This window comes from Danio aesculapii, unplaced genomic scaffold, assembly GCF_903798145.1.
Source record: "Danio aesculapii unplaced genomic scaffold, fDanAes4.1, whole genome shotgun sequence".
Classification (NCBI taxonomy): domain Eukaryota; kingdom Metazoa; phylum Chordata; class Actinopteri; order Cypriniformes; family Danionidae; genus Danio; species Danio aesculapii.
This window is the reverse complement of record NW_026613643.1, coordinates 41,482-56,885: the sequence shown is the minus strand read 5'-3', so window position 1 is coordinate 56,885 and position 15,404 is coordinate 41,482. Positions and strand designations below refer to the sequence as shown.

Sequence of the window (15,404 nt, the reverse complement as noted above, 5' to 3'; positions counted from 1 at the left end):
TCTTCTATTTTTTGGTGAACAATGCCTTTAAGTACTCACCCTTAGTTCAATCTCCTGAAACCTACATTTATCTTCAGAACACAAATTAAAATTATTTAGATAAAATCTGAGGCTCTCTCATCCTTCTTAGACAGCAATGGCCCAAGACTCTCAAAGTCCAGAAAAGGAACCAAAAACTTTGTCAAAACATTGCATGTCACTTCAGTTGTTTAACTGTAATTGCACATGGAATGTTTTGACAGTATGTTTGGTCTCGTTTGTGGATGTCTCGGGACCATTGCTCTTATGGAGGATGAGAGAGCTTTGGATTTTATCCTAAATGTTTTGTTCTGAAGATTGATTAAAGGTCTCAGGGGGTTAAAATAAGATGAGGGTGAGTAATTATGACAAAATTTTCATTTAAGTGAACCATGCAAAATAGTTAATTCACAACATGCACTTTAAAAGTTAAAGACACTGAAATGTTTTATGATGTTTTATTGTTAAATGATGTTATTTTTAATACAAATTTTACATATTGTATTTTGACACTCCTTTAATTCAGTGTTCTACTAAATCTACTGTTCTGTAATCTGCTTAATCTCCAGAAACTGATATTCAGCAATGTTTACATTTATTACATGTATTTCTATTCTTATTTAAGATTCCAATGTTTTATGTTTTCATTTGAAACAGTTGTATGACATTTCTAGAATGTACAAGTAGTTATGTCAGTTATTTGGTTGACATCTTGATGTTTTAATGCACATTCATGTTCTTGCTTATTTTGTTCATTTTGCTACTTGTATACAGTAGTTTTTCATTAGTTTTTTTTTGACATTGCTGAAGTTTTTTTTTTTTCTATTGATATGGGGATGAGTAATTTTGGTATCTTGCAATAAATATTTATGTTCTGAATCACTCGTTCATTTCCTTTTTCTCATAATGTAACTGAGCATTTACTTGTCATTTATAAACCATTAACTAAGCATAAATAGTCCTCACTTTAGATTAGGTCACAAAATCAATTAACTAAGAATTAGTAAATGCTTAGTAAGTACAGTAATTAATAATGAATTTCAGCATGAATTTGTGTTAATAAAGCAGTTATTAACATACAGACTAACTATTACTATATGCCTGAAAAATAAGATCTATTAATGGTCATTTAAATGATTAGTTAATGATTTATTTATGCGTTGTAAATGATCTTAAAAGCCACCAATTACTCTTAAATAAATGGTTTGTAAATCATGCACTACTTCATTAGGTAATTAAAAACTGATCATTAATAAAGTATGAAAATGCAATTATTAACGCATTTGTTAGCACATTATATATGCGCTTGTAAGTCAAGAATACAGCATTTGTAGCTGCATTTATAAACTGCTTACTAATGTTTAGTAATGTATAGTTAATGCTTATTAAATGGTTCATGGTGTTTAGTTATTATAAAGTGTTACCAACTAAACTAAACAAAACTAGACAAAGGTAGACAAAAGTTGATAAAATCAGACAAAACAAAAGTAGACATAATTAGACAAATCAAAACTAGACAAAACTAAACAAATCTACACAAACTAAACAAAAGAAGACAAAATCAGAAAAAACTAATTAGACAAAACTAACCAAAAGTACATAAAATCATAAAATCAAGCAAAACAAAACTAGACGAAAATACCCAAAATCAGACAAAAGTAGACAAAATCAGATAAAACAAAACTAGACAAGAGTAGACACAAGTGGACAAAACAAAACTAGTCAAAAGTAGACAAAAGCAGAGAAAACAAAACTAAACAAACCTAGACAAAACTAGACAAATGTAGACAAAATCAGACTAAACAAAAGTACACAAAATCAGGTAAAACAAAACGAGACAAAAGTTGATAAAATCAGACAAAACAAAAGTAGACAAAATCACACAAAACAAAACTAGACAAAAGTAGACAAAATCAGACAAAACAAAACTATACAAAACTAAACAAAAGTTGACTAAATCAAACAAAATAAAACTTGACAAAATCAGACAAAACAAAATTAGACAAAGTAAACAAAATAAGACTAAACAAAATGAGACAAATCTATACAAAACTAGAAAAACGTAGACAATACAAAACAAAAGTAGAAAAAAGTAGACAAAATCAGAAAAAACAAAAGTAGACAAAAATACACAAAATCCGACAAAACAAAATTAGCCAAAACAAACTAAACAAAAGTAGACAAAATCAGACAATTGTAGACAAAATCAAACAATATAAAACTAGACAATATCAGACAAAACAAAACTAGACAAAAGTAGACAAAATCAGACAAAACAAAACTAGACAAACTAAACAAAAGTAGACAGAAGCTGATAAAATCAGACTAAACAAAACTAGACAAAATAGACAACAAAGTAGACAAAATCAGACAAAACAAAACTGAACAAAAGAAGACAAAATAAAAAAACAAAAGTAGACGAAGTCAAACAAAACAAAACTAAACAAAATTAGACAAAATCAAACAAAAGTAGACAAAAAACACAAAATTAAACAAAAGTAGACGAAATCACACAAAACAAAACTAGACATACGTAGGCAACATCACAAGAAATAAAAGTAGACAAAATCAGACAAAACAAAACTAGAAAAAATAGACAAAATCAAACAAAACAAAACTAGAAAAAAAGTAGACAAAATCAGACAAAACAAAACTAAACAAAAGTAGACAAAATCAAACAAAACAAAAGTAAACAAAATCAGACAAAGCAAAACTAGATGAAAGTACACAAAATCAGAAAAAACAAAAGTAGATGAAATCAGACAAAACAAAACTAAACAAAAGTAGACAAAATCAAACAAAACAAAAGTTGACAAAATCAGACAAAACAAAACTAGAAAAAATAGACATAATCAAACAAAACAAAACTAGACAAAAGTAGAAAAAATCTGACAAAACAAAACTAGACAAAATAGACAACAAAATCAGACAAAACAAAACTAGACGAAAAAACTCAAAATTAAACAAACGTAGATGAAATCACACAAAACAAAACTAAGCAAAAGTAGACAAAATCAGACAAAACAAAACTAAACAAAAGTAGACAAAATCAGAAAAAAACAAAAGTATACAAAATCAGACAAAACTAAACAAAAGTAGACAAAATCAAACAAAAGTAGACGAAATCACACAAAACAAAAGTAGACAAAATCAGACAAAACAAAACTAAACAAAAGTAGACAAAATCAAACAAAACAAAAGTAGACAAATTCAGACCAAACAAAACTAGAAAAAATCAGACAAAACAAAACTAGACAAACGTAGACATAACAAAACAAAAGTAGAAAAAAGTAGACAAAATCAGACAAAACAAAACTAGACAAACTAAACAAAAGTAGACAGAAGCTTATAAAATCAGACAAAACAAAAATAGACAAAACTAGACAAATGTGGACAAAATCAGATGAAACTAAATTAGACAAAACTTAACAAAACTAGACAAATGTAGACAAAATCAGATAGTACTAGTCAAAACTACACAAAACTAAACAAAAGTAGACAATAGTGTACAAAATCAAACAAAACAAAACTAGACAAAAGTAGACAAAATCAGACAAAACAAAACTAAACAAAAGTAGACAAAATCAAACAAAACAAAGTAGACAAAATCAGACAAGAAAACTAGACAAAAATACACAAAATCAGACAAAACAAAATTAGACAAAACTAGACAAACTAAACAAAACTAGACAAAAGTAGACAAAAATTGATAAAATCAGACAGAACAAAAGTAGACAAAAATAGACAAAACAAACCTTGACAAAACTAAACAAAAGTAGACAAATGTGGACAAAATCAGACCCCTTGTCAAAAAATCCTATTGGAATTTCAGTTTATTCATTAGGATCATACAGGATCTTAAAGGATTCCTAAAATTCTAATAGGCATTAAGAATTTTTCTTATAAGATTTTCACTTTGTCCTATAGGATTTCGAAATTCTGATGTACATTCAGAATTTTTCTTATGGGATTTCCACTTTGTACTTTAGGATTGTAAAATTCTAATGGACATTCAGAATTTTTTAATTGGATTTTCACTTTGTCCTATAGGATTTTAAAATCTTTTTGGGCGTTATGACTTAATTTATTTGAATTTCAACTTTGTCTTTAGGATCTGATTTTGAGTTTTAGAATTATTAGACCAGGGGTGTCCAAACTCCAAACTACGGCCCGCGGGCCATCTGCGGCCCGCAATCAGTTTTGTGGTGGCCCGCGAGGCTTTTTATAAATATTAATAGAATCTGGCCCGCTTTACAAAAAGGAAGGTAATTCAATAAATAACCACCGGGTGTCGCTATGGAATGCCTTCAATTAGGCAGCAGTTCCTGTTATGAAGTAAAACGAACCGAACAAACTGAAGGAAACATAATTGATAATCATGTTTTGGCAAGCCATGGCACAACCAAGAAAAAGAAAAATCAACAGTAAGTGCAGGAAATTTCAGTCACGTTGGGGCAAAGAATATTTCTTCACAGAGGTCAGCAGAATATGTGTCTGTTTAATTTGCCAGGGATCAGTTGCAGTAATGAGGGAATATAATATTAAAAGACATTATGAAACAAAACATCAGGCCTTCAGCTCTTACTCTGGTGCTGAACGATGTCAAAAAGTGAAATAATTAGCAGCTGCTCTATCAGCTTAACAACAGCAGTTTTTTTTCGTGCTAATAAAGTGCAAGAAAATTCTACGCTGGCTAGTTATAAGGTCTCAGACCATTCTGCTTACAACCTCAAAACAACAACAATTATACTCCTATATAACATCTTTAAGTGTAACGGTGGCCAGCTAGTGAAGTGCTGTGCAGGTAAACCTCACTCCTCTGACCTCTAAAGGTGCTCTGGTGACAGATGCTAGGAGCCATGGTTTTTAGCATTTTTGTTAGAGCAACTGCCATGCGGAACGTCGCCGGTTCGATCCAAGCTTAGAACGGGTTGGGTGGTGTAGGGCCTGCAGGGTTACACAGGCCTGGGTAACCTCACTGTTCAAAAAACCATCACCCAACTCCTCATTGGATGAAAAATACAGACCAGTCTCTCTCCTTCTATTTATTGCCAAAACACTTCAAAGGGCTGTTTTCAACTAAATTATTTCCAAATTTTTAACTCACATCAAACTGCCTGAAGGATATCGGCTTGGAAAAAACATCACCAACTGCTTACTGATCTGCTTACATCACCTTCCCTGCAACTCCACATATTCAACACAATTTCTCAATCCAGCTGGGATCATCCAAACCATGTAGTTCGGTGAGAAATCTTAGGGTGATTCTGGATGATCAGTTGTCCTTCAAAGAGGACATTGCTAACACAGCTCCATCATTCAGATCTGCACTTTTCAACATCAGAAAAATCTGACTCTTCTTAACAGATCATGCTGCACAACTTTTACTGCAAATTCTTGTCATTTCAAGGCTGGACCCCGACAGTGCCCTTCTAGCTGGACTCCCATACTGCACCCTTAATCCTCTACAGATGCTCCAGAACGCTGCAGCTCACCTGGTCTTCAATGAGAGCCCATGTAATTCCTCTCTTTATCTCTGTGCATTGGTTACCGCTCGAGGCTTGTATCAAGTTCAAATCACTGGCACTGCACCCTCTTACCTCCACCTACTGCTGAAGGCCTACATCCCCCTCCAGAAGCTTCCAATCTGGGAGTGAGCACAGGCTATAAATCACTTTCCAAAACCTTTTCATTGACTGTTCTATGCTGGAGGAATGCCTTCTCATTCCCAAATAAATCTAAATGTAAGATTCTCAAATAAAAGTTTCTCAGTCTCAAAAATAATAAAAATAAAAAAATAAAAAATAACATTAATCCATGTACAGCCTTATTCATTTACAAACAGACATAAATTCAAAAATAAATAAATGAAAACCAAGTATCAGAAACAGTATTTGTCTTGTAACATTTGATGTAAGATAGTAAAGAACTTACAAGATATTTGACCACATGACATTACCAAGCAGTCTGTTAATGACTTACCCTGAGCATAATGGTATGGGGCGTGGGCCCGCCCTCCATGGCAACTGCTCATTGGAAGACAGTGCCTTTGGGATGGATCAAACCAGATTACTTAAAAACCTACTGCAACAGTAAAACTTGGCTTTTGCATTAGCTCGCTCATGCTCGCTGCTGCTCTCTGCCCCCTCTTGCCTTGCTCTCGGACACTGCACCATCACACAATCAGGTCGCAAAGAACATTCCATGCTACACCGAATCTGCAAAAAAAACTTCTGCAAATCGACTCACAGCAGAGTCTGTCACCTCTGTAACCCAGGACAACTTCCACTCACAAAAGCGAGTGAAGCACCAGAATTGAGAACCACTGCTCTGAGGTACTCAAAATCTCCAGAATTGAGAACCACTGCTCTGAGGTACTCAAAATAACAAACTATTAAGGGTGTCAAATTTACTTGTTTCTTCGGTGCACCGCGATGCAGACGCTGACAATTCGGTAACAGTTCAGTAATAATCATAACCAGTTATTGTGTACTGACGTCATTTATCTCATATGTGCTATGGCGAGGGAGGCAAGCGCGAGTATTTACAACGCTCCAACTACTTAAAACTCAGAAACGGTGCGCAATTTCACTGCGTGTGTGTTTGCTGGATCAGTCTTTCACTGACACAGCAGAAGCCCCTATTTCACTGCGTTTGAGATAATAAAATACTCCATTTCTTTCTTTCTCTCTCTCTCTCTTTCTCTCTCACTGTGGCCCATTTGACCTGCTGGCGTGACTTTTTCTCTCCTCTCGGCTGTTTTACAGCGATACTTCTGGATTCAGACATGAGCACATGCCTACAGAGTTTTCTCCACTGTATCTATGATGGATCAGCTGTGATCGCCGCTGCCGTCTGCCACTTATCAGTGTTACTCATCTGTAAAGAGCACAGCGTGCAAGAGCCAATCGCGGGTGTGACCAATCAAAGGGGTGTAAGAGAACTAGACAAGGATCAGAAAGCGAGCGGGATATTTATAATTGTTTAAATTAATTGCTATAAATGCTCGTGTTGTTTAAAGGTACAGTTTATATATCTGACTGTTTATATTAAATGACAAAATTGTATTACAAATAGTATATAAATTTATTCATACATTTTAATACAGGAATTGCTGCTATGAAGAAAATATAAAACTGTGTATGGAAAGCATCGTCAATGCACCGAGATATCGAATTGAACCTAATCGATTGCATGATAATTGTAACCGAACTGAACCGTGAGACCAATGTAGGTTCACAGCTCTACAAACTATCATACTCTAAATGAATTTCCTTCCTAAAGTTACTTCTCTACTTCAGTATATCCCTGTAAATTTTTATTTACAATATTTAAAACAGTTTGATAATTTGCATGAGGTTGCATAGGAGTACATTGCAATAGCCAGTTGATAAAAAAGGGTTGAGACTTCCTGTGCATTTATTTCATTATTACGCCTTAGTCTGAGACATCTCGCGCACTGGTCCATCCCTCCTGAGAGAGCTTCATCTTAGTTCATAGTTGAACAAGCCATCCTACTTCCCCTTCCACCACTACAATGTCTATTTCATTTTGTAAATGTGTTATTTTTAAGCCTGATCTCAAAAATATAATAATTTTTACTGAAAGAATTTTAGGTGTAGGCTAGGACTGTCTCTGCCATTTGCATATAACGTCATTTTGGCTTCACAGGACATGGACCTTCAGCATGCAGTGAGACAGTTTGCTACTGAGTGTGACATGGCAGGGAAAGAAACAGCACCTCTAAGTCAGAAACCATGGAGCTTGACTCCAGTTTGGCGTTGAGTTCTTACCCTAAATAGAGTATCTGCAATTTTTTTTTTTTCATGAGGAATGGAATGTGAGATTAAAAGATGGATCAGTGCAGTGGCAGCAGTAATGCAGTTGATGTGATTGTCTGTTGTGGTGAAGGAGCTGAGACGAAAGGCAATGTTCCCAATTTACCGCTCAGTCTAGGTTCCTACACTCACCTATGGTCATGACTGAAAGGACAAGATCTCGGATACAACCGGACACATTTTACAAAGTGTTATGACCCGCTTGTTTGAGTCGCAACATAAAAGAGAAATGAGCCAACAAAATAGCCTGAATGCAAATTATTTATTCTAAAATGTAACTCATAGAACAATCAATCAAAGCAACCAGCAAATGTCTAGAGATAATAATGAAGATAAAGAACTCAGGATATAATCACAACAACACTTTAACTACATGATATAAGTAATGCAAAACAAAAGCATAAGGTTAAAGAGTCAATGAGATGGCAGGTCTTGACATGAGGACGCCTGAGTAGCCACAGCGTCCTGGGGTAGCTAACACAACAACTTTTATATACCCATTGATAAGTAATGCAGGCATCCAATCAGGATTTACCACATACTCCAATCTGGAGTCTTGGGATCATCACAGTGTATTAATATTGTAAAACTTAATACCCGTCGCTCTGCCTAAATCATCAAATATTCATCAAGTATTCTACTCAAAAAAGTAAATGTGGTAAACTAGAAAGAATCTTGAACCTAAAATTAAATAAACTTTACCAATAAAAGATGTAACACATGACAATTGAATAGGCTTTCTAAACTTGAGGCCCTGGTATACTGCAAACTAACCGTCCTGGAGCTCCACCTTCTTTGATGTGCGGTGTCTTCCAGTGATTTGTTTCTCATTCAGGGAGCCAGACAGAGAACATTATCCAAAACAACACTAGCTACATGAATACACTGAAGAGTAAAATACAGATGTATCCGCACCTGTACAATCACTTGCAAAGAGATTTTAAGCCACAGAGGTTCTCTTTGCCAGATGTTTATGAAACTGTTCTTCTCTCAGCCGCCATCATTGTGTTTACGGTAAACGTGAGGAGCGCAACACATTTACAACCCCACCAACTGCACTGTAGGAGTGTTGGAAAACAGTATACCATCACTCAGCCTTTTCAAACATTATTCAGACATGAAACATTCTGTCCACATGAGAATGTTTTGCTGTATTCGTGTCATGTATGCAACTTTTTGTCCACATGTTTCTTAAGCTGCGCCGAATGAGCGAAACTCTGTAGACACTGATCAGAGCTGTACGGTTTCTCTCCATTGTGAATCCTCTTTTGTGTTTTTAGATGTGTTAACTGATAAAACCTCTTGTCACAGTGTGAACACTTGTACGGTTTCTCCAGTGTGAAAAGTCTGGTGCAGTTTCAATTTTGGAGCTGTAATAAAAGTCTTCTCACACTCAAGCACATATACTCTTTCACACAAGTGTGGATCTTCATGTGTTCATTAAGGTTTGCTGATCGGTTGAAACTCTTCCCACACTGAGTGCATGTGAATGGTTTCTCTCCAGTGTGGGTCTTCATTTATTAAGGTCTGAGGAGTTGCTGAAACTCATCCCACACCAAAGCTGCGGTCACACTAGAGTATGAGCATGCGAAATTCTGTTGTACGGCTGTGCAATTAATTGAAAATCTGGTTTCGGCTTATGAAAAACGATTATTGCTTTATATACCGCCCCTTTCCAGTTGTACACGTTCGTTGCTCTGCAAAACTCAGTTCCACTTGAAAATTACTAAAAGCATGTACTGTATCGTTTGCAGCATGGGATGCGCATCATTCATAGATGTACATTTGAATCATTCATGTTTTAAAAGTGCAAAAGAGTGCATGTTGTTATGTGTGTGTGCGCGCACGCTTAGCCTCAGAGACGAGCGGCAGGTCAAATATATGCACATTTGTGTTAGAGTGCAGTGTTTAGTGATTATTCATATTAATCATCATTTGTGTAATAAACAAACAAGTTGAGAATCAAAAGACATATGAAAGAAAAACCATATCAGAGCCACACTGTTCTTAAAGTGACAGCATGCAATATTCCTGCTGCTGACTGTTTTATCATTAATCAAACAACAAGAGGAGAAAATCCCTCACTGCTCTTGACTGAAGGACTTTTGTAGCTCAAGTATTTTTCTTACAGTTAAGATTCCTAAAGCACAGTTTGTTTCATATTTTTATTCTATTGTATTTATTTCCCTTTCTTTTTTTACAGTGAGGAAAATAACTGCATATATACAGTTAAAGTCAGAATTATTAGCCCTCCTGAATTATTTGCAACCCTTTCCCCGCAAGTTCTGTTTAAATGGAAAGATTTATTTTCAACCCATTTTTAAACATAACAGATTTAATAACTCATATCTAATAACTGATTTCTTTTATCTTTGCTATGATTACAGCACATTATATTTTACTAGATATTTTTCAAGATACTAGTATTCAGCTTAAAGTGACATTCAAAGGCTTAATTAGTGTAATTAGGCAAGTCATTGTATAACAGTAGTTTCTTCTCAGACAATCAAAAACATTAAAAACATTGCTTAAGGGGGCTATTAATATTGAGCTATTAAAATAGGTTTCAAAATATTTAAACCTGCTTTCATTCTAGCCGAAATAAAACAAATAAGCCTTTCTCCAGAAGAAAATATATTGTAGGAAATGCTGTGAAAAATTCCTGTTAAATTTGGGAAATATTTATATACAAAAAAAATTCACAGAAGGGCGAATAATTTTGACTTAACTGATAATCGTTTTGAATAATCATGAAATACAATTATGACCAAAATGATCGTGATTATGATTTTTCCCATATTCTAGCAGCCCTAGAAAAAGGCTGGGATTAAACAAGATTATTAGACATTAAAAAAAGTGAGCGATTGGTCCATATTTTAAATTTCTGTCCAGAGAGGTCATGTTTTGATCTACGACTGGTCTCACACAGTCAAGTGATGTGATTTGACAGGTCAGAGTTCATCAAGCTTGAATTTGCAATGCAGTGAACTGCGAAACTTGACACACGGACCTGCGTTTCGCATGCGTATGAATGGAAGTCTATGAGGAGAGAAGTCCAGTGTGACCGCGGCTTAAGTGCAAGTCAATGGTTTATCTCCAGTGTGGATCCTCATGTGTTGATTAAGGTGTGATGATTGACTATAACTCTTCCCACACAGAGTGCATGTGAATGGTTTCTCTCCAGTGTGGATCCTCATGTGTTGATTAAGGTGTGATGATTGACTATAACTCTTCCCACACTGAGTGCAAGTGAATGGTTTCTCTCCAGTGTGGATCCTCATGTGTAGATTAAGGGATGATGATAGGCTGAAACTCTTCCCACACTGAGTGCATGTGAATGGTTTCTCTCCAGTGTGGATCCTCATGTGGTGATTAAGGGATGATGATTGTCTGAAACTCTTCCCACACTGAGTGCATGTGAATGGTTTCTCTCCCGTATGGATCCTTATGTGGTGATTAAGGTGTGATGATTGGCTGAAACTCTTCCCACACTGGGTGCAAGTGAATGGTTTCTCTCCAGTGTGGATCCTCATGTGTAGATTAAGGGATGATGATAGGCTGAAACTCTTCCCACACTGAGTGCACATGAATGGTTTCTCTCCAGTGTGGATCCTCATGTGGTGATTAAGGTGTGATGAGCGGCTGAAACTCTTTCCACACCTGGTGCAAGTGAATGGTTTCTCTCCAGTGTGGCTCATCATGTGTAGATTAAGGGATGATGATTGGCTGAAACTCTTCCCACACTGAGTGCATGTGAATGGTTTCTCTCCAGTGTGGATCCTCGTGTGATTATTAAGGTGTGATGAGCAGCTGAAACTCTTTCCACACTGAGTGCAGGTGAAATGATTCCTGTCTCTCCTTATCAAAATACCATCAGTCTGTAAACAAATTTTTTCCTCAATTTTGACATGATGTTCCTCTTCTTTATTCCCCTCATTCTCTTCAATTTGGTCTGAAATAAATAAATAAAACATTAGTTTTCATTAAGTCTTAAAATGTCTCATTAAAAGCTGAAAAGTGAAAAGACACTGGAAACATTGGCTACACACACTGTAATTTTGATGCACATTAAATGTAAAATAAATCAGATCATATTTTGTTTGGTCCATTAACGTGTACAAATTTAAGCAGATTCAATGCATTCATTGTTATTTATCTAGTGCTTTTACAATGTAAATTGTGTCAAAGCTGCTTAACATAGAAGTTATAGTAAATTGAAACTGTGTCAGTTCAGTTTTCAGAGTTTCTTACATAATTGATCATAAAAGTCCTTTTGGTCATATTGATAAGACACAGATTTAAACGCTGTAAATTGACTATTTTTATTCGTATATATTCATAAATTTCAACAAAACGTTTTTCTAAAATTTGTTAAGCAGACAGGGTGTCATGTTAAACAGAGTAGACCATCGCTTTAGAACTCAGAATATAACTTTATTAAAGCATGCACTCATTAGCGATCTTTCTGCCTTCTGTATGAGCTTGCTCGTGCTGGCTCTGCCCCCGTTGCCTCAGCAACCCTGGACCCCGACACAGAACAGCCAATCTCAATAACCTGTTCACATATCACCACATCTCCCCTCTTTAAAGTGATGAAGCCCCCCTTTAGTAAATATATAACAAGTTCCCTTTTAGCAACATGGAATATCCGGGACACTCTGAATGTGTCTCTGTTTCGGCAAGAGATTGTGCCTTAATTTGTTTGCACAATAAACTTTCTTTGGTAGTATTGGAACTGTCTTTCTGATCTGACATCCGATTATCAGTTGAGCTGGGCTCAGTCCTGTGGCATTGATGGGTGTAGCACGATAGCTCATTAAAGCTAGCTGTGGATCTGGCTGCCTCAACACTCTTTTTGCAATAGCAACATTCCTCTCAGCTGCACTATTAGCCTGTAGGTAGTGAGGGCTGGAGGTAGTGTGAGTGAAATCGTATGTCGTTTTAAACTCCACAAACTTAGCAGATGTAAACTGAATAGCATTGTCAGTTATAAGTTTGTATGGGATCCCCCACCGAACGAACATAGTTTTCAGATGCTTAATCACCAGCTGGCTTGTAATAGTTTGTAGAGGTGCAATCTCAATATCATGAGAATAAAAATCTCCCACTATTAGGGATTTCTTACCATCTAGTTCACAGATGTAAACAGCGATCTTTTGCCATGGCCCACCAGGAAGGGTTGTAACCATCAAAGGTTCTCTCTTTTGTGTCGACTTATAGACTTGACAGAACTCGCATGTCTCTACTGTTTTTGTGATGTCTTTGGCTATTCTAGGCCACCATACAGACATATTAGCCCTCTCCCTGCACTTCGTGAGGCCTTGATGACCTGTGTGAAGCAGACGAAACACTTCCGGTCTCTGTGAACCATGAATCACAATTATATCCTCATACAGCAAAAGTCCAACAATTTCCGAAAGGTGAGCCCCAGCAGCATAAAACCTGTGCAGCACACTTGTCAACTGAGATGTCTGACTGGGCCATCCTTGGCGGATGTACTTGCAAACCAACTGGAGATCTGTATCTTGGAGCGTGGCTTTCCTTACGGCATTTAACCCATCTCCACTCACCGGCTTAGTGGACAGTACTGCCTGTACAAACACTGTCAGGTCATGCTCTGTGTCAGACTCAGTGTAATGAGTCAGAGGATTTCTAGAAAGAGTGTCTGCCACCATGAGCTGTTTGCCTGGTACATGCGCTGCTTTGACATTAAATCTCATCAAACGTATCAGTAACCGTTGGCACCTTAAGGAAGCTTTGTCAACATTGTATGTGTTAATCAATGGTACAAGTGGCTTATGATCAGTCTGGAGCTCAAATTTGTCCATATCTTGCAAGTAACGCGAGAACTGTTCACATGCCCACACTCCAGCTAGGCATTCCATCTCGAATTTGTGAGTAGCGGCGTTCAGTCTCAGTTAAAGTCCTTAAACAGAAAGCAATCGGAAGTAGTCCTTCTTCTTGCAGCTGAGACAGGGCAGCACCTAGACCATAACTACTTGCGTCAACGCTGACCACTGTGGTCTTGGTAGTATCATAGAACGCTAACGCTGGTGCTGTGGTCAACATGCTCTTCACCCTGTTAAACACCTACATCTGTGCCTCGCTCCAGGTCCATTTAGTGTCACCCTTAAGCAGCTCAGTCATTGGATGAAGAACTGATGAAAGACCTGGAAGGAATTCACAGAGGTAATTTATCATCCCTAAGACCTGTCGCAATTTAGTCAGATTCGTAGGGCAGGGGAGCTCCGTTATAGATCTAAATTTGTTAATGTCAGGCCGGATCCCATCCTTTCCAATAATATGTCCAAATAATTGAATTTCAGATTTTCCAAAGTGACACTTCTCTTTATTCAAATTAAGACCAGAGTCTCTGACAGAATTTAGGACTGCTTTGAGGTTGCGATCATGCTCCTTGTCTCTACCGAACACCAGTGTATCATTCATCACTGCAACAGAGCCAGCATGGTTTTGGAGAAGAGTGCTCATTTCTCTCTGAAATATCTCCGGAGCGGAGGTTATTTCAAAGGGTAGACTCCGGAAACAGAACTGGCGTTATAAAAGTGGTGAGTTTTCTGCAGCTTGAATCCAATGATATCTGCCAGAATGCACTGGATGCATCTAACGTGGCGAATATGCATGCACCAAACAGTTTTGGAAACACAGTCCTCCATGTTGACAGAATCAACTCTACTCACCAGTTTCATTTCACAGCCAGTTTTACGACTGAGGAGGTTGTTAGTGTATGGGCCTGTAACAACATAAGTCCAGAAACTGACACTTTGTCCTTTCCTTTCTGTACAGGCGAAGAATTTACCAATACAGTCCAATTTGCCACCGGGACTTATGATGTCAGCAGATGCTTTAGTAAGATGTGGGCAAACGGGAAGTTTTAGAAATGTTTGTTTAGACATGACTGTGATATCTGCGCCAGTATCATTCTTGAAATTAACGGTAGTCCCCTGTATTGATAACTTTACATGCCGCTCATTCTCGTTAGCATCATCAGAAACTGACCCCAGAAACCATGTTCCCTTAGTTTCATCATCTTGTTTGTCACTGGTCACTTCTTTTACAGTTTTTGTTTTACAAGCGACTTCGAAATGTCCTGTTTTATTACACCTGCGGCATTGTTTACCCTGAGCAGGACAGGCCCCATATTCGTGCTTACGTGCACAACTTGAACATGTAACTTTACTACTTTCATCTCTTTGTTTCGTGTCAGGATTTCTGTATTTACCTCCTGTGTATTTCCTGAATTGTCTCGTGTGCTTAGACTTATAGCCCACTTCACTTACATCACCTGCTCCTCGAATATCAGCGCTTTGCGTTTTAATCAGTTCCAATTGGCGAGCAATTTGTATCGCTTTCTCCAGCGTCAAATCGGGCTCTAACTGCAGCTTTTCAGACACGTTGCTATCTACAATTCCAATCACAATGCGATCGCAAATCTGCTCATCTTTAGTTGCACCGAAATCACAAAACTCTGCCAGCTCATATAGACAGACTCCTGACGAACGCTTCGACACTTTCACAATTTCGTTGATT

At 36.9% G+C, this 15,404-nt stretch overlaps 1 protein-coding gene across 3 annotated transcripts in view; it reads right to left on the bottom strand.

Moving 5' to 3' along the window:
* Window positions 1–15,404, bottom strand: part of LOC130220058 (gastrula zinc finger protein XlCGF8.2DB-like) — a 57,948-nt gene that overhangs the window by 34,054 nt on the left and 8,490 nt on the right. Inside the window, exon 3 of one of the 3 annotated variants that reach the window (XM_056452478.1) lies at window positions 7,966–11,808. The exons of 1 other annotated variant lie outside the window; for it this stretch is intronic. In XM_056452478.1, coding sequence (XP_056308453.1) covers window positions 10,928–11,808 — 881 coding nt within the window. In that variant the 3' untranslated portion in view covers window positions 7,966–10,927. Of the gene's footprint in view, window positions 1–7,965; window positions 11,809–15,404 lie in introns of those variants that run through there. One more of the 3 variants, XM_056452477.1, reaches the window with a different exon arrangement.